The sequence below is a fragment of the Macaca mulatta genome, chromosome 12 (genome assembly GCF_049350105.2).
Source record: "Macaca mulatta isolate MMU2019108-1 chromosome 12, T2T-MMU8v2.0, whole genome shotgun sequence".
Lineage (NCBI taxonomy): Eukaryota > Metazoa > Chordata > Mammalia > Primates > Cercopithecidae > Macaca > Macaca mulatta.
The window spans coordinates 7,052,321-7,070,628 of NC_133417.1; the positions used below are offsets into that span (position 1 = coordinate 7,052,321).

The following is an 18,308-nucleotide window of genomic DNA, read 5'->3' on the forward strand; positions in this document are numbered from 1 at the left end:
CCGGGCATGGTGGCAGGCGCCTGTAGTCCCAGCTGAGGCAGGAGAATGGCGTGAACCCAGGAGGCGGAGCTTGCAGTGAGCCGAGATTGCGCCGCTGTACTCCAGCTTAGGCGACAGAGCCAGACTCCATCTCAAAAAACAAAAAACAGGAAAAAATCCTCCTGTGCTACGAACCTACAGCTCTCTCATCATGATGCTGAGTTGCTCTGAATCATTGGAACACAGTCTTTCTCAGTCAGCTGCTGATGGACTTGGGGGTTGTGCCCAGTTTCGGGCTGCTGTGAAGATTTGGGTCGGGGGCCTGCTGCACGTGCCTGTGTATTTCTGTGGGGTGCATTTTAGGGGTGTCCTTGGGGGAGGCATATCTTTAGTCTTACTAAATACTCAAATTATTTTTCCAAAGTGATTGCATCAGATTACACTCTCTCATTAGGAGTGTCCTTTGCTCTGTTTTCATTCACATTTGGTTGATACTGTCAGCCTTTTTAATTGCAGCCATTCTGCTAGGTGTGTAGCAGAATCTCACTGTGATTTTTAGTTTTCATTTTCCTGATGTCTGAAGAGGCTAGGGAACTTTAGTTTTTGTTTTTGTTTTTGGAGACCGAGTCCCCCTCTGTCACCCAGGCTGGAGTGCAGTGCTGTGATCTCAGCTCACTGTAACCTCTGCCTCCCGGGTTCAAGCGATTCTCCTGCCTCAGCCTCCCGAGTAGCTGGGACTATAGGCACCCGCCACCATGCTCAGCTAATTTTTGTATTTTTAGTAGAGATGGGGTTTCATCATGTTGGGTAGGCTGGCCTCGAACTCCTGAGGTCGAGTGATCCACCTGCCTCGGCCTCCTTAGGCCACTGCACCTGGCCTAAGGAACTTTTTATGTGCTCTTTGACACTCTGGATACCCTTGTCAAACTAAAATAATCAAAAAGGTTGGAATCTAGTTTAAAAAGAGTTTATTCAGGCCAGGCACAGTGGCTCAAGCCTGTAATCCCAGCATTTTGGGAGGCCGAGGCAGGGGGATCACCTGAGGTCAGGAGTTTGAGACCAGGCTGACCAACATGGAGAAACCCTGTCTCTACTAAAAATACAAAAGTCAGCCGGGCATGGCCTGTAATCCCAGCTACTTGGGAGGCTGAGGCAGGAGAATCGCTTGGACCAGGGAAGTGGAGGTTGTGGGGGAGCCGAGATTGTGCCATTGCACTCCAGCCTGGGCAACAAGAGTGAAACTCTGTCTCAAAAAAAAAAAAAAGAGTTTATTCAGCACAGAAGTTGAGGACTGCAGCCCGGGACACACTTCCAAGTTGCCTTGGAGAGTGCTCCAGAGCACAAAAGAGAAGCTCAAATTTTTTAAAGAAAAGAAGGAGGAATCAGGAGAGGAAGTAAGTACAAAGGTTGTTTATTAGGAATTCTCACTGGTTTATGGAAGTAACCCTGGTTGGTGACTGGCTATACCTTGTTGAACTATAAGGTATGTGGCATTTTATGGCTACTTGGAGTGAGTTAGTCTAGAGTCCACATAGCAAGTGGCCCTAAGAGGTAGCTATTTAGCTGAAGGGGGAGTGAGATATTACGTCTTAAATGCCTTTTGGGTTTGGGCCTGATAATTTAAAGGGCTCACATTCCTCAGATAATTTTTTTTCTTACTCTCTTGTGGGACATGTCTCTCCTAGTCTGTCGTCCATTTGTTTTGGGGTTGTCTTTCTCTTACTGATTCTGGATAGAATTGCATTGTTGATTAATATGCCACAAATATTTCCCATTTCATGTGGCTTGTCTTTTCCCTCTTTAATGGTATCTTTATTTATTTATTTATTTATTTTGAGATGGAGTCTTGCCCTGTTGCCCAGGCTGGAGTGCAGTGGCGCAATCTTGGCTCACTGCAACTTCCACTTCCCGGGTTCAAGCAATTCTCCCACCTCAGCCTCCCAAGTAGCTGGGACTACAGGCACAAGCCACCACGCCCAGCTAATTTTTGTATTTTTAGTAGAGACGGGTTTTGCCATATTGGCCAGGGTGGTCTCAAACTTGTGAGCTCAAGTGATCCACCTACCTCAGCCTCCCAAAATGTTGGGATTACAGGTGTGAGCCATCGCGCCTGGCCATAATGATATCTTTTGATGAACAGAAATTCTCAATTTTAATGTTGTCAAGTGTATCCATCTTTTCTCTACCCCAAGGTCATGAAGAGCATCCTTTAAATTACCTTCTTAAAAACTTTCATGGTCTTGCTTATGACACGTAGGTCTCTGAGATGCCTATAACTGGCATTTGGGTTCCATTCGTCTGTTTGTCCATCCTTCTACTGACGCAGTATTCTAATCACTGTAGCTGTACAGTAAGCATTGCTGACCAGTCTACCAGTTCCTCTCACGTGGTCATCAAGTCGATAAACTGAGCTCACTGAGTGCCACTTGTGGGCAGGCAATGCTCTGGATGCAGCAGACACTGTACTGAATAATACAGCAGGATGTCCGTCCTCACAAGAGGACAGCATGCGGCAGTCAATAAATTAGTGAGCAAGTAAGATCATTTCAGATAAAAGGAAATGGGAAAGAGAGTTGAAAGGTTTGATGGAGGGGCACCCTTGGCTTGGAGATTTTGGGTCTGACATTTGAACCAAGTCTCGAGTGATGAGGAAGCCGTAGAGCCCTGTAAGGTCCAGCCTCATATGTTAGTAACATGGAGGAATCCCCTCGGTGTTGCCATCCCCATTGGTGCCTGACGCTTTAGCTGCAGTCTTGATAGGATTGTTTTCCTCATCTGTAGATGCTGTAGAATTTAACCCTCCACAGTGTCACCTCCCACCTGTGAGACCATGGCATATTTATTTATTTTATTTTATTTTATTTTTTTTTGAGACCGAGTCTCACACTGTCGTGGGCAGTGGTGTGATCTTGGCTCACTGCAACTCCTGCCTCCCGGTTTCAAGTGATTCTCCTGCCTCAGCCTCCCAAGTAGCTGGGATTACAGGCACCCGCCACCACACCCAGCTAATTTTTTGTAATTTTAGTAGAGATGAGGTTTCACTATGTTGGCCAGGCTGGTCTCGAACTCCTGACCTTGTGATCCGCTCCGACCGTGGGGTATTTCTGCGTGTGTGTGTGATGCAGACCAGCATGAGGCAGTCCTCTGGAGCTGTTTGCATTTAGAGATTTCTTTCCTCTGGGATTTCAGGTTTGGGGGCAGAGAACCTTTGATTCCAGAGGAAGCAGGCTCCAGCATCTGCTGAAGGCATGCATACAGGATCATGCCCCTGGCTGAAGGGGCTTAGGAAGGACACCAAGACTAAGAGAGAGCAGGACAGAAATAGTTGTGGCTGGGCAAGAGGAATGAGAGGAGACTGGAAATTCAGAACTCCTGTGGGTGTCTTAATACCCACTCTGACCTGACTGTGAGCCTTGGAGTAAGACCATATTGGGACCCAGTTTCCTTGTCTGTCAAGGATTGGACCAGGTGATTTCCTAGGTCTCTGCTGGGTGTAATATCCTCTTTATGGAATGAATGCTGGATAGCTTTCCTGTCCACCAGCCACAGCCTTTCTAACTTTGGTGGCAAGATTCCAACATACTGTTTCTGCTTAGGAGTTCTAAGTGTGTGTGTGTGTGTGTGTGTGAGAGAGAGAGAGAGAGAGAGAGAGAGAGAGAGAGAGACAGAGAGAGAGAGTGAATATTTTCTAGCCTTTAAAATCTGTTTATAATCTGAAATTTATATGGAGAGATACATGCCCTAAAATAGTTAAAACAACTTTGAGAAAGATAAATCAAGTGAGGGGAATCAATATTTGATATTAATTCATACTTATTACCTGAAGTAATCAAGACTATGTAGTATTGGGGGAGGGAAAATTACATAGAGTAATGGAAAAGAATAGAGAACACAGAAATAGACCCACACAAATATACCCGCCGATTTTAAGGTGCAAAAGCAATTCAATGGATAGTCTTTTCGACAAACAATGCTGGAGCATTTGGACATCCAAAGCAAAAAAAAGGAAAATTTTAACCTAAATCTCACAGTTTATTTAAAAATTAATGCAAGAACTTCCTTTAGCCATTCTTTAAGGGTAGCTCTGTAGGCAATAAATGCTCTCATTCTTCCTTTCTTTGAGAAGGTCTCAATTTTCTCTTCATTACTGAAGAATATGTTCACTGGATAAAAGATTCTAAGTTAATAGTTATTTTCTTGAAAAGTGACACTTGAAAAGTTTTATGTCACTTCTTTCTGGCCTTCAGGTGTCTGATGCCTTTTAAAGTGTTTTTCTCTTATAAGGAAGGTGTCTTTTTTCCCTCTCACTGCTCTCAATAATTTTTATTTGTCCTTAGATTTCAGAAGTTTGCTTATGCTTCTTCTCTATGTGGATTTCTTTGGATTTATACTATGTGGACTTTGCACAGCTTCTTAAATCTATGGGTTTATATCTTTGACCAAATTTAGGAAATTCTGAGCATCATTTCTTTAAATACTTTTTTACCCCAACCCACTTTCTCCTCTCTCTTTTGGACTCCAAGTATCTAGTGTTTGATCTTTCTTTGCAGTCTCACAGGTCTATGATGCTATGTTTGGTTTTCTTTCTTTCTTCAGTCTGTTTTCTTTCTGTTGTTCAGATTGTATAATTCTGTTTCTTCCATCTACTGGTTTTCACTGATCCTCTTATCCTCTCCATTCTCCTGTAAGCCCATCCACTGAACTTTTTATTTCAGTTATATTTTTCAATTCTGTAATTTCCACTTAGATATTCTTTATATATTATATTTCTTTGCTAAGATTTCCCATTTTCTGAGCTGTTCTATTTTTCATTTGTTTCAAGAGTGTTTGTATTGCTTGTTGAAGCATTTTTATGATACCTGCTTTAAAATCTTTGTTTGATAATTCCTGCACCTTGTGTCTTCTCAGTGCTGGTGTCTGTTGACTCTCTTTTTTATTCAAGTTGAGATTTTCCCTGTTCTTGTTATGATTAATGAGTTTCTATTTTATTCTGGGTATTTTGGGGAGTGCATTTTGACTCTTTGTATCTTATTTAAATCTTGTTTTGGAAAACCACCTCTGACTCCACTCTGATGTGGTAAGGTGGGCACTACCTCATTACGGCCAGGTTTGGGTGAAACGCTACATTCCTTTATTGGCCTCTATTGACACTTTATGCAAGGGTGGGTGTTTCATTTACTAATGGGCGGGGATGAGAGTTAAGATTTTACACCAAGCTTGCACCAATAGCATGGTGTAAGAGTTAAAGAAAGAGGAAAGAAACACAACACAAAAAGTGGCTCAACAGTCAAAGACAGATTTATTTTGGCAAATAAATCTCAGAGGGGCTTCTGGCTGATTTTTGGTCAGGAGCACTCTCTTACAGATTAAGAGTATGTATTGGTGAGAGAGCTTATTACAGGCTTGGAATATTTCTGTTGCGGGGAGAAGTTTATGGTGGGGTTGGAATGTCTCTGGTTGGAGGGGAGGTTATCTTGGGGCTGACATCTCTCTGGCTGGAGGAGAGGGTATCTTGGGGTTGGCATGTCTCTGGTTGGGGAGGGATTTGGAATGTTTCTGGTCAGAGACGTTATTTGTAGTTTATGGTCATGCTGATCTTAGCCATTAGGCTGATGCCCTTTAGATTTTAGGCAGTTTTTGATCAAGGTGGACTTTAGAATGGCGATGCTTGTCCAAGATGATGATATTCCTGCTCTGTCAGTGGGATCAGGAGCCCTTGCGAATGCTAGCTGGTGGTGAAGGTGCTGGTTCTTTAACTGGCCTTCTCCTACATTACTCCAACAGGGCAGGGGAGGAATGCCTCACTGACACCAGGTAGAGGATGGAAGACTGGCTTCACACATTGTCTTCACAGACACCATGGCGGAGGGCCTCACTGACACTGGCAGGGGAAGAAAGTTCAGGCTTTCCCATCAGCCTTCTGTCACACCACTTGGCTCGGGGACATATGTGACCCACGACAGGTGAGGTTGGGAGTTCTTCACTCAGGCTTTGCTGGGGTGTGAGGGAGACAGGGGTATGTTGCATGGTTTTTACCTAATGTTTGGCTTGAGTAGAGCATTTGTCTAAAAGTTTTCTGTCTTGCTAGGCTGGTCCTTTAGCTAGAGAATGTAGGCTTCTGTTGGAACTTTTCTGTCTGGACCTAGTGACAGCTCCAGCAAGATTGTTCAGCATCCATATAGGAAGCATGTATGAGTGGTATATATGCGGCAAAAGAAAACCTAGGGAACTCCCTGGTGTGTCATTCCTTGTTGTATTTTATGATCCCTAGCTGGTCTACTTTCTTCTCTCCACCATTCAGATGTCTTTGTTTTCATATCTTTGTTTTATATATAATGTCTTAGGTTTTTAGCTGTGCTTAATGAAACAAACAGGGAGAAGTGTGTCTATGCCATCTTGTCCAGAATTGGAAGTTTCCTGTTTTGTTTTCTTTAATAGCATACTGTTCTTATTTGATGATTTCAGTGTCTTCCTTTTTCTTCTTCAGGTTATTAATTTTAGTTATTTTGAAGTTTTCTTCTTTACATTTTCTCTTTCTTAGTTTTTTTCCCTATTTATTTTGGTCATTTTAGTGTGTTGAAGGTTTTTCCTAAATGCCTAGCAATCTTTGGGTGAATTTCATATTTATTTCAGAGTAAGAGACCAAATATCTGTTTAGATATTATATGGGCACGTGTGGAGCTAATCGGCTGGTGTGCTTTCCTGTCAAGTGATTTTAAAAGAGAAATTGCTTATTTTATAAGTCAACGTTTAGAGGTCTCTTCTCTGAGGTGGGTCAGTTTCTCCAGAGCGGTATCCTCCAGTCACTTATTGAGGAGATACAGGATTATACTGGGAAAGAATGAAGCAGGGTGCTGAGTCACTCCCTGCTCACCACACAGGTTTTCTTGTTATCCTGTTTTCATCCCAAACCTCTCCACTGCTTTCACCAGTCAGTCTGTGGTCCCCACAAGCTGGAGATTCTTGTTCAGTTATTCAGGACCGTAAGTCTCTCGAGTTTGATCTTGGCTGGAAGTTTGAGAGTAGGAGAAATGAAAAGGGGAGTATACACAGTCATGTGGCTGACTGCAATGGGACCCTAACTGAGGGTCACACTTATAAACTTTAAACCAGAACCTCTGCCTGCTTCCTTCCATGCGAACTCCAAGTCATCTGCATTTCTTTAGATAGCTTCCTGTGCTCTACAGCACCATCTACCCCTTCTACATCTACTTTACCCTTTCCAGATTTTCTTGAACTTTCTCATCTACCATTGTCTCATCATTTCTTAATGCTGCTTTTTTGGGAATACAACCAAGGACAAAAGTTCCTTTAGTCAAACTCAGATTATCCCACCCCAAAGTCTGCTTTCTGGCCCTCTCCCCTAGGACACATGAGGACCACCAGGACAGCCTGAGCTCCTTGCCTCCCTCTAATCTATCTGTCTCTCTAGTACAGTAAGTCCCAGACTACTCTTGCCTCAGAATTCCCTGGAGGGCATTTTAGACACAAATTGCCAACCATTCCCTCTGGGCTCGGAAATCCATTTCTCACCCATTCCCAGGAGTATGGTCTATCTGTTGCTGCATAGCCTGGAGGATCCAGCTGGGTGCCTCTGGGCAAGGACTTGCTCTGAGGCAAGTCGCTTAAGTTCTCTGAGTTTCTGAGGGAGGAGATACCAGCTGTTTCTGATCCACAAGGTACCTGGGGAGAAAGAACTAGCTGAAAATAGTTTTCAAATGTAGAGCAATATTTTGGAGCTCAAATAAACACATTAGATCGGTGGTTTGCAACCTTGGCCGCACATAAGAATTACCTGGAGAGCTAGAAAAAGTCTTAATTCCCAGGCTGTACCCCAAAACCATTATATAATAATTATCCAGCCATCCAATTTCTCTTCCTCCATCTCTCTCTCTTTCATTGTATACATATGCATATGTATACGTTTTTAATTTTAGAATACCTCAGATTAAGCAGAGAATCTATAATTAAATCCTAATCTTGTAGAAAATTCTTATGCAAAATACTCTCATCTCTCAAGTGCATCTAATCACTTCCAGAATAAAGACCCCCTACAATTTCTACCATAAAAATAAACTCTATCCAGGAGCTTAATTTAAAATAAGAACTTCATTTTCCACGTACTTACCTACAAAATAAACACCATATTCTGTTCAGCAAGAGATACTTAAGAAGCAAAAACCCGAGATCCAATATTAAGTAAGCATACCCACTTTTCTCCAACTGATATGTCAGTAATAAATTATAGCAGAAACAGTCTCCCGTACAACTGGAGTGGAGTGTCGGGTTGAACAGTCAGTCCCTGTGATAGTCTCCAGTGAGGGCTGCTCTTGCCAACCCTTTTTTCTAGGAGCAACGTATTACAAAATCTTGCCTTATCAGATCTGGCCTCCTTAGTCCTCCAGTATAGATACGTTTTTAAGGCAGACTCTTGAAATATTTAAAAGAAATTTCACCTTAGTTTTTAGCACACAGTACACACAGTATTTGGGAATGCCATTCTGCAGACGTTGCTGCTATGAAGTAGATGTTCATGGGGTGGGCATAGGGGGTCGTTAGACTTGGACAACATGTGGGAAGAAAAGGGTTTCTTCTCCCAGTGGCAAATTCCAAACAACAGAGATGCTGGTGATGCCAACATAGGCCTAACTCTTCTGCTAGTGGAGACATATTTTATTTTGAAATCCTTACGGTGCCTGGTGCGTAACGGCAACCAGTGATGGTGGTGGCAACATGGGTGAAGTGGAGCCTTGCCTACATTTCAGTGAGCATCAGAGTCAAGCTAGAAGGGGTACTGGGCTCTGGAAGTGTGCTGCTGCTGCAGTTCTGTTTGTAAGGGATGTTGTTTAAGCAGGAGCTTTTACCCCAGTTGCTGGCCTTTAAAAAGTATTTCTAGCTGGGCGCGGTGGCTTAAGCCTATAATATCAGCACTTTGGGAGGCCGAGACGGGCGGATCACGAGGTCAGGAGATTGAGACCATCCTGGCTAACACGGTGAAACCCCGTCTCTACTAAAAAATACAAAAAAAAAAAATTAGCCGGGCGTGGTGGCGGGCGCCTGCAGTCCCAGCTACTCGGGAGGCTAAGGCAGGAGAATGGCGTGAACCTGGGAGGCGGAGCTTGCAGTGAGCTGAGATCCGGCCACTGCACTCCAGCCTGGGCGACAGAGCGAGACTCCACCTCAAAAAAAAAAAAAAAGTATTTCTAATGAGCATGCCAAGTTCAGTAATGACTTTCAAGGCCTAATTCTTTGATCAAACTAGAAGACTGGATTTTTAAAAAAAATACTCTTCAGAGTAGACATTTTAACAGAAACAAGATTTGTTTTGTTCCTAATCTTCACGTTTTACAAAATGACTGTGAACAAAGTATATCACTGGACTCTGTACTTTGAAAATTAACCAAAACATAGTGTTGTACCCAAAAGGAACTGGGCAGAGGAAGGACAGCATGCTCCCAGTTGATATGTCCTTTGACCTCTGACCCCCGACCTGTTCTCTCTGCTCTCCAGAACCACATGCCCTGGGAAGAACCAGCAAGTGAGAAGCCCAGTTGCTCTCACATTCGGAAGGCTTTCCACATGGAGCCTGCCCGGAAGCCCTGCTTCACCACTGAGATGGTGACATGGGCCCTCCTCTGCGTCTCTGCAGAGGCTGTGCACGGGGAGGCTCATTCACAGCCTAGGGGCATCCCTCACCGCTCACCCATCAGTGTGGATGACCTGTGGCTGGAGAAGACACAGAGAAAGAAGTTGCAGAAGCAGGCCCACGTCGAAAGGAGTCTGCATGTAGGGGCAGTGCACAAAGATGGAGTCAAGGTAAGCCGTTCCCGGCCAGGAGTCCTCAGACTCGGTCTGGTATCCTCTTCTCTCTGCAGCTGCCTGTCGCTTCCTGAGTTTTTGCCTGACTCTCCTGTGATGTAACTTGTCACCCTGGGCCCCCTTGGATTACAGCATGCTGCCTGGGCCACCCCAGTACTGCAGTCTAGAGCCTGCAAGAGAGACACTGAGCAGCGCGTTCCCCAGAGCCACAGAAGCCAGGGCCCCCTCTTCCTTCTCTGTAGTATGTCTCTGCCTGTGGCCGGCTCCATGCAAGGTAGTAGTGCAGAGAAGACTGCCATTTAATGAGTGCCTACTGTGCGCCTAACACGATTAGACACTGCCCTAGCATTGGCTCTGCCACTCACAGAGGCACAGAACATTTCAATATTACAATCTTAACCAAATTAACTAAAGTCATTACATTGTCCATTCAATTTTATCTCCAGGACACTCTGACAACATGATTTTTTGCATGAAACCGACAGCCTACTAAAAAGTGAATTAATGGTGTAGACATCATACACTTTACCCAATCTTTGACAAGAGTTTGTTTTTTTCCCTTTATAAATAGCAATATTTATTATCAGGTGTTTGTGAAGTCCATATCTCTGAGTCTCAACTCATCCTTGAAGACCCACTTTTTAAAACAGGTGAAATTCACATCATGTAGAATTAACCATGTTAAAGTGAAGAATTCATTGGCATTTAGAATATTCATTCGCTATATGTTGCGAGCACCACCTCTGTCCAGCTCCAAGGCATTTTCATCACCCCTAAAGGAAACCCTGTTCACATTAAGTAGCACTCCCCATTTCCCATCCCCAGACCCTGGAAATACTCATCTGCTTCCTGTCTCTATGGGTCTTCCTTTTCTTGATTTTTCATATAAATGGAATTAAATAATATGTGACCTTTTGTGACTGGCGTTTTTCACTTAGCGTCGTGTTTCATCCATGTCATAGCACGTATCAGTACTTCATTTCTTTGTGTGGCTAAGTAACAGTTCATTACGTAATTATACAGTACTTGTCTCACTTTGTTCATCCATACATCCATTCCTGAGTAGCTGGGATTACAGGCGCCTGCCACCATGTCCACCTAATTTTTGTAGTTTTAGTAAAGACGGAGTTTCACTATGTTGGCCAGGCTAGTTTCAAACTCCTGACCTCAAGTGATCCACCGGCCTCGGCCTCCCAAAGTGCTGGGGTTACAGGCATGAGCCACCGCGCCCAACCTGTAAGTACTTAATTTTGATGAAATCTACTTTATCTGTTTTGTTGTTGCTTGTGCATTTGATGTCATACCTAAGACACTATTGCCAAATCTAAGTAATGAAATTTACCTCTGTTTTTCTCTAAGAGTTTTATACCTTTCGCTTTTACATTTAGGTCTTTGATCCATTTTGATTCAATTTTTGTATGGTATGAGATGTCCAATTTTATATTTCCCATGTGGATATGTAGTTATCCAAACATCATGTGTTGAAGAGATTATTCTTTCCCTCACTGAATGGTCTTGGCATCCTTGTCAAAATTCAACTTACCCGCCAGGCATGATGGCTCACATCTGTAATCCCAGCACTTGGGGAAGCCGAGGCGGTGGATCACTTAAGGCCAAGAGTTCGACACCAGCCTGGCCAACATGGTGAAACCTTGTCTCTACTAAAAATACAAAAATTAGCCAGGTGTGGTGGCACGTGCCTGTACTCACAGCTACTCAGGAGGTTAAGGCAGGAGAATTGCTTGAACCTGGAAGGCAGAGGTTGCAGTGAGCCAAGATTGCACCACTGCACTCCAGCCTGGGCGACAGAGTGAGACCCTGTCTCAAAAAAAAAAAAAAAAAAAAAAGTCAAATTACCTTAGATGTGTGGGTATATTTTTGACTCTCAATTCTATCCTATTAGCTTATATGTCTGTCTTTATGTCAGTACCACATTGTTTTGATTATCATAGTTTTACAGTAAGTTTTGAAATTGGAATGTGAGAGTCTTCTTTGTTCTTTTTCAAAATTGTTTTTTTTTTTTTTTTTTTTTTTTTTTTTGAGGCGGAGTCTCGCTCTGTCGCCCAGGCTGGAGTGCAGTGGCGCGATCTCGGCTCACTGCAAGCTCCGCCTCCCAGGTTCCCGCCATTCTCCTGCCTCAGCCTCCCGAGTAGCTGGGACTACAGGCGCCACCACCACGCCCGGCTAATTTTTTTTTTGTATTTTTAGTGGAGACGGGGTTTCATTGTGTTAGCCAGGATGGTCTCGATCTCCTGACCTCGTGATCCGCCCGTCTCGGCCTCCCAAAGTGCTGGGATTACAGGCTTGAGCCACCACGCCCGGCCTTCAAAATTGTTTTGGCTATTTGCTGGACCTTGCAATTTCATATGAATCTTATAATTAATTTTCCATTTCTGCAAAAATAAAAATAAAAATAAAGGCCCTTGGGATTTCCATAGGATTGCATTCAATCTGTAGATCACTTGGGAGAGTAGTGCCATATTAATAATATTAAGTCTTCAAATCCATGAACATTGGGTGTCTTTCCATTTTTGGGGGGTGTTCTTGAATTGCTTTCAGCAGAGTTTTGTGGTTTTCACTGTAAAAAGTCTTGCACATCCTTAGTTAAAATTTTTCCTAAGTATTTTATTCTTTTTGATGACATCATAAATGGAAATTTTTTTAAGCTTCATTTTGGGATTATCCATTGCTAGAGCATAAAAATACAATTGATTTTTGTTTATTGATCCTGTATCCTGAAAAAAAAGAATATTTTTGTGTATTCTTTAGAAATTTCTATGTATAAGATTACATCATTTGTAAAAAACATTATTTTACTTCCTTTCCAGTTTAGATGCCTTTGATTTCTCTTTTTTGCCCTACTTGCTCTGGGTAGAACTTGTATAACAATGTTGAGCCGAAGTGGTGAACTGGGGCATCCTTGTCTTTTTGGTTTTAGGATTAAAGCTTTCAGTCTTTCACTATCGAGTATGATGTTAGCTGTGTGTTTTTCACAAATGCTGTTTTATCATGTTAAAGAAGTTCCTTTCTATTTCTAGTGTTTTTATCATGAAAGGGTGCTAGATTTTTTACGAGCGTGATCAATTTTGATGACGGTTTTTCTGCATCGACTTGAGATAATCATGCATGTTTTCTTTGCTCTATTAATGTGGCATATTACATTGAATATGTATTGATCTGCAGTTTTCTTTTCTTGTGATGTTTTTGTCTGGCTTTGGTATCAGAGTGATTCCGTTCTTATAGAATGAGTTAGGAAGTGCTCTCTCCTCTTCTATTTTTTGGAAGCGTTTGAGAAAGATTCTTCTTTAAATGTCTTGTAGAGTTCAGCAGTGAAGCTTTCTGGTCCTGGACTTTTCTTTGTTGCGGGGTTTCTAATTATTGATTCAATTCTTCTTTCTTTTCTTTTAGCATCAGGTTGGTGAAAAAACAATTCTTTACTTGTCATAGATCTGTTCAGAATTTATATTTCTTTTTGTTTTGTTTTGAGACAGAGTCTTACTCTGTCACCCAGGCTAGAGTGCACCTGCGTGATCTTGACTCACTGCAACCTCCACCTCTTGGGTTCAAGCGATTCTACTGCTTCAGCCTCCTGAGTACCTGGGACTACAGGCATGCACCGCCATGCATGGCTAATTTTTATATTTTTTGGTAGAGACAGGGTTTCACCATGTTGGCCAGGCTGGTCTCGAACTCTGTACTTCAAGTGATCCACCCACCTCTGCCTCCCAAAGTGCTGGGATAACAGGCATGAGCCACTGCACCCGGCCAAAGTTTATATTTCTTCTTGAGTCATTTTGGTGTTAATAGCTTGTGTTTTTCTTAAGAATGTCTCCATTTTATCTACATATCTAACCTGTTGATATACAATAATTGTCCACAGTGTTTTCTTATAATCCTTTTAAATTTCTGTAACATCAGTAGTAATGCCTCCACTCTCATTTCTAATTTTAGTAATTTCTATTTTCTCTTTTTTTCTCAGTATAGCTAAATGTTTATCAATTTTATTAGTCTTTTCATAGAATCTGTTTTTGATTGTCTTGATTTTCTCTATTATTTTTCTTATTTTTATTCCATTTTAAATTTTTTATCTATTCGTTTATTTATTTATTTAGAGACTGAGTTATGAGACTGGTGTTTGGTATTTTTGGTAGAGACAGAGTTTCACCAAGTTGCCCAAGCTGGTCTCCAACTCCTGGGCTCAAGCAATCCACCCACTTCAGCTTCCGTAAGTGCTGGGATTACAGGTCTGAGCCACCGCACCTGGCCTCTATTGTTTTTCTATTACTATATTTAATCTGTCTCTAATTTCATCTTTTTTTTTTTTTTTTTGAGACGGAGTCTCGCTCTGTCACCCCGACTGGAGTGCAGTGGCGCGATCTCTGCTCACTGCAAGCTCTGCCTCCAGGGTTCACGCCATTCTCCTGCCTCAGCCTCCTGAGTAGCTGGGACTACAGGCGCCCGCCACCTTGCCCGGCTAGTTTTTCGTACTTTTTTAGTAGAGACAGGGTTTCACCGTGTTAGCCAGGATGGTCTCGATCTCCTGACCTCGTGATCCACCCGTCTCGGCCTCCCAAAGTGCTGGGATTACAGGCTTGAGCCACCGCTCCCGGCCTAATTTCATCTTTATTATTTTCTTGCATGTGTTAGCTTTGGGGTTAGTTTGTGCTGCTTTTTCTCGTTATTTAAGGTGTAAAATTAGGCTATTGATTTGAGAAATTCTTTTTTTTTTGTCCTTTTAAATTTTAATAAAATAGATTAATTTCATATTACATAGAGAGCAAGTCCATCCACTCATCTGTGATAAAATTTTAGAAATATTTTCTTTTTTTTTAATTATTATACTTTAAGTTCTAGGGTACATGTGCATAACGTGCAGGTTTGTTACATATGTATACTTGTGCCATGCTGGTGTGCTGCACCCATCAACTCGTCAGCACCCATCAACTCGTCATTTACATCAGGTATAACTCCCAATGCAATCCCTCCCCCCTCCCCCCTCCCCATAATAGGCCCTGGTGTGTGATGTTCCCCTTCCCAAGTCCAGGTGGTCTCATTGTTCAGTTCCCACCTATGAGTGAGAACATGCGGTATTTGGTTTTCTGTTCTTGCGATGGTTTGCTGAGAATGATGGTTTCCAGCTGCATCCATGTCTCTACAAACTCATCCTTTTTTATGGCTGCATAGTATTCCATGGTGTATATGTGCCACATTTTCTTAATCCAGTCTGTCACTGATGGACATTTGGGTTGATACCAAGTCTTTGCTATTGTGAATAGTGCCACAATGAACATACGTGTACATGTGGCTTTATAGCAGCATGATTTATAATCCTTTGGGTATATACCCAGTAATGGGATGGCTGGGTCATATGGTACTTCTAGTTCTAGATCCTTGAGGAATCGCCATACTGTTTTCCATAATGGTTGAACTAGTTTACAATCCCACCAACAGTGTAAAAGTGTTCCTATTTCTCCACATCCTCTCCAGCACCTGTTGTTTCCTGACTTTTTAATGATCGCCATTTGAACTGGTGTGAGATGGTATCTCATTGTGGTTTTGATTTGCATTTCTCTGATGGCCAGTGATGATGAGCATTTTTTCATGTGTCTGTTGGCTGTATGCATGTCTTCTTTTGAGAAATGTCTGTTCATATCCTTTGCCCACTTTTCGATGGGATTGTTTTTTTCTTGTAAATTTGTTTGAGTTCTTTGTAGGTTCTGGATATTAGCCCTTTGTCTGATGAGTAGATTGCAAAAATTTTCTCCCATTCTGTAGGTTGCCTGTTCACTCTGATGGTAGTTTCTTTTGCTGTGTAGAAGCTCTTGAGTTTAATTAGATCCCATTTGTCAATTTTGGCTTTTGTTGCCATTGCTTTTGGTGTTTTAGACATGAAGTCCTTGCCCATGCCTATGTCCTGAATGGTATTACCTAGGTTTTCTTCTAGGGTTTTTATGGTATTAGGTCTAACATTTAAGTCTCTAATCCATCTTGAATTAATTTTCGTATAAGGAGTAAGGAAAGGATCCAGTTTCAGCTTTCTACTTATGGCTAGCCAATTTTCCCAGCACCATTTATTAAATAGGGAATCCTTTCCCCATTTCTTGTTTTTCTCAGGTTTATCAAAGATCAGATGGCTGTAGATGTGTAGTATTATTTCTGAGGACTCTGTTCTGTTCCATTGGTCTATATCTCTGTTTTGGTACTTGTACCATGCTGTTTTGGTTACTGTAGCCTTGTAGTATAGTTTGAAGTCAGGTAGCATGATGCCTCCAGTTTTGTTCTTTTGACTTAGGATTGTCTTGGCAATGCAGGCTCCTTTTTGGTTCCATATGAACTTTAAAGCAGTTTTTTCCAATTCTGTGAAGAAACTCATTGGTAGCTTGATGGGGATGGCATTGAATCTATAAATTACCTTGGGCAGTATGACCATTTTCACGATATTGATTCTTCCTATCCATGAGCATGGTATGTTCTTCCATTTGTTTGTGTCCTCTTTTATTTCACTGAGCAGTGGTTTGTAGTTCTCCTTGAAGAGGGCCTTCACATCCCTTGTAAGTTGGATTCCTAGGTATTTTATTCTCTTTGAAGCAATTGTGAATGGAAGTTCATTCATGATTTGGCTCTCTGTTTGTCTGTTACTGGTGTATAAGAATGCTTGTGATTTTTGCACATTAATTTTGTATCCTGAGACTTTGCTGAAGTTGCTTATTGGCTTAAGGAGATTTTGGGCTGAGATGATGGGGTTTTCTAAATATACAATCATGTCTTCTGCAAACAGGGACAATTTGACTTCTTCTTTTCCTAACTGAATACCCTTGATTTCTTTCTCTTGCCTGATTGCCCTAGCCAGAACTTCCAACACACTGTTGAATAGGAGTGGTGAGAGAAGGCATCCCTGTCTTGTGCCAGTTTTCAAAGGGAATGCTTCCAGTTTTTGCCCATTCAGTATGATATTGGCTGTGGGTTTATCATAAATAGCTCTTATTATTTTGAGATATGTTCCATCAATACTGAATTTATTGAGAGTTTTTAGCATGAAGGGCTGTTGAATTTTGTCAAAGGCCTTTTCTGCATCTATTGAGATAATCATGTGGTTTTTGTCTTTGGTTCTGTTTATATGCTGGATTATGTTTATTGATTTGCATATGTTGAACCAGCCTTGCATCCCAGGGATGAAGCCCACTTGATCATGGTGGATAAGCTTTTTGATGTGCTGCTGGATTCGGCTTGCCAGTATTTTATTGAGGATTTTTGCATCGATGTTCATCAGGGATATTGGTCTAAAATTCTCTTTTTTTGTTGTGTCTCTGCCAGGCTTTGGTATCAGGATGATGTTGGCCTCATAAAATGAGTTAGGGAGGATTCCCTCTTTTTCTATTGATTGGAATAGTTTCAGAAGGAATGGTACCAGCTCTGCCTTGTACCTCTGGTAGAATTCAGCTGTGAATCCTTCTAGTCCTGGACTTTTTTTGGTTGGTAGGCTATTAATTATTGCTTCAATTTCAGAGCCTGCTATTGGTCTATTCAGGGATTCAACTTCTTCCTGGTTTAGTCTTGGGAGAGTGTAAGTGTCCAGGAAATTATCCATTTCTTCTAGATTTTCTAGTTTATTTGCGTGGAGGTGTTTATAGTATTCTCTGATGGTAGTTTGTATTTCTGTGGGGTTGGTGGTGATATCCCCTTTATCATTTTTTATTGCATCTATTTGATTCTTCTCTCTTTTCTTTATTAGTCTTGCTAGTGGTCTATCAATTTTGTTGATCTTTTCAAAAAACCAACTCCTGGATTCATTGATTTTTTGGAGGGTTTTTTGTGTTTCTATCTCCTTCAGTTCTGCTCTGATCTTAGTTATTTCTTGCCTTCTGCTAGCTTTTGAATGTATTTGCTCTTGCTTCTCTAGTTCTTTTAATTGTGATGTTAGAGTGTCAATTTTAGATCTTTCCAGCTTTCTCTTGTGGGCATTTAGTGCTATAAATTTCCCTCTACACACTGCTTTAAATGTGTCCCAGAGATTCTGGTATGTTGTGTCTTTATTCTCATTGGTTTCAAAGAACATCTTTATTTCTGCCTTCGTTTCGTTATGTACCCAGTAGTCATTCAGGAGCAGGTTGTTCGGTTTCCATGTAGTTGAGTGGTTTTGATTGAGTTTCTTAGTCCTGAGTTCTAGTTTGATTGCACTGTGGTCTGAGAGACAGTTTGTTATAATTTCTGTTCTTTTACATTTGCTGAGGAGTGCTTTATTTCCAAGTATGTGGTCAATTTTGGAATAAGTGTGATGTGGTGCTGAGAAGAATGTATATTCTGTTGATTTGGGGTGGAGACTTCTGTAGATGTCTATTAGGTCCGCTTGGTGCAGAGATGAGTTCAACTCCTGGATATCCTTGTTAACTTTCTGTCTCGTTGATCTGTCTAATGTTGACAGTGGGGTGTTGAAGTCTCCCATTATTATTGTATGGGAGTCTAAGTCTCTTTGTAAGAGAAATTCTTTTTTAATGTAGGCTTTTACAACT

General features: G+C 41.8%; 1 protein-coding gene and 1 non-coding gene across 5 annotated transcripts in view; one reads left to right on the forward strand and one right to left on the reverse strand.

Moving 5' to 3' along the window:
* Positions 1–18,308, forward strand: part of ARHGEF4 (Rho guanine nucleotide exchange factor 4) — a 210,197-nt gene that overhangs the window by 81,369 nt on the left and 110,520 nt on the right. For 2 of the 4 annotated variants that reach the window (XM_028830589.2, XM_077956713.1), the window contains one exon: positions 9,490–9,795. The exons of 1 other annotated variant lie outside the window; for it this stretch is intronic. In XM_028830589.2, the coding sequence (XP_028686422.2) occupies positions 9,490–9,795 (306 nt within the window). Of the gene's footprint in view, positions 1–5,763; positions 5,943–9,489; positions 9,796–18,308 lie in introns of those variants that run through there. One more of the 4 variants, XM_077956714.1, reaches the window with a different exon arrangement.
* Positions 8,257–8,385, reverse strand: LOC114671613 (small Cajal body-specific RNA 4). The gene has a single exon (XR_003721647.1).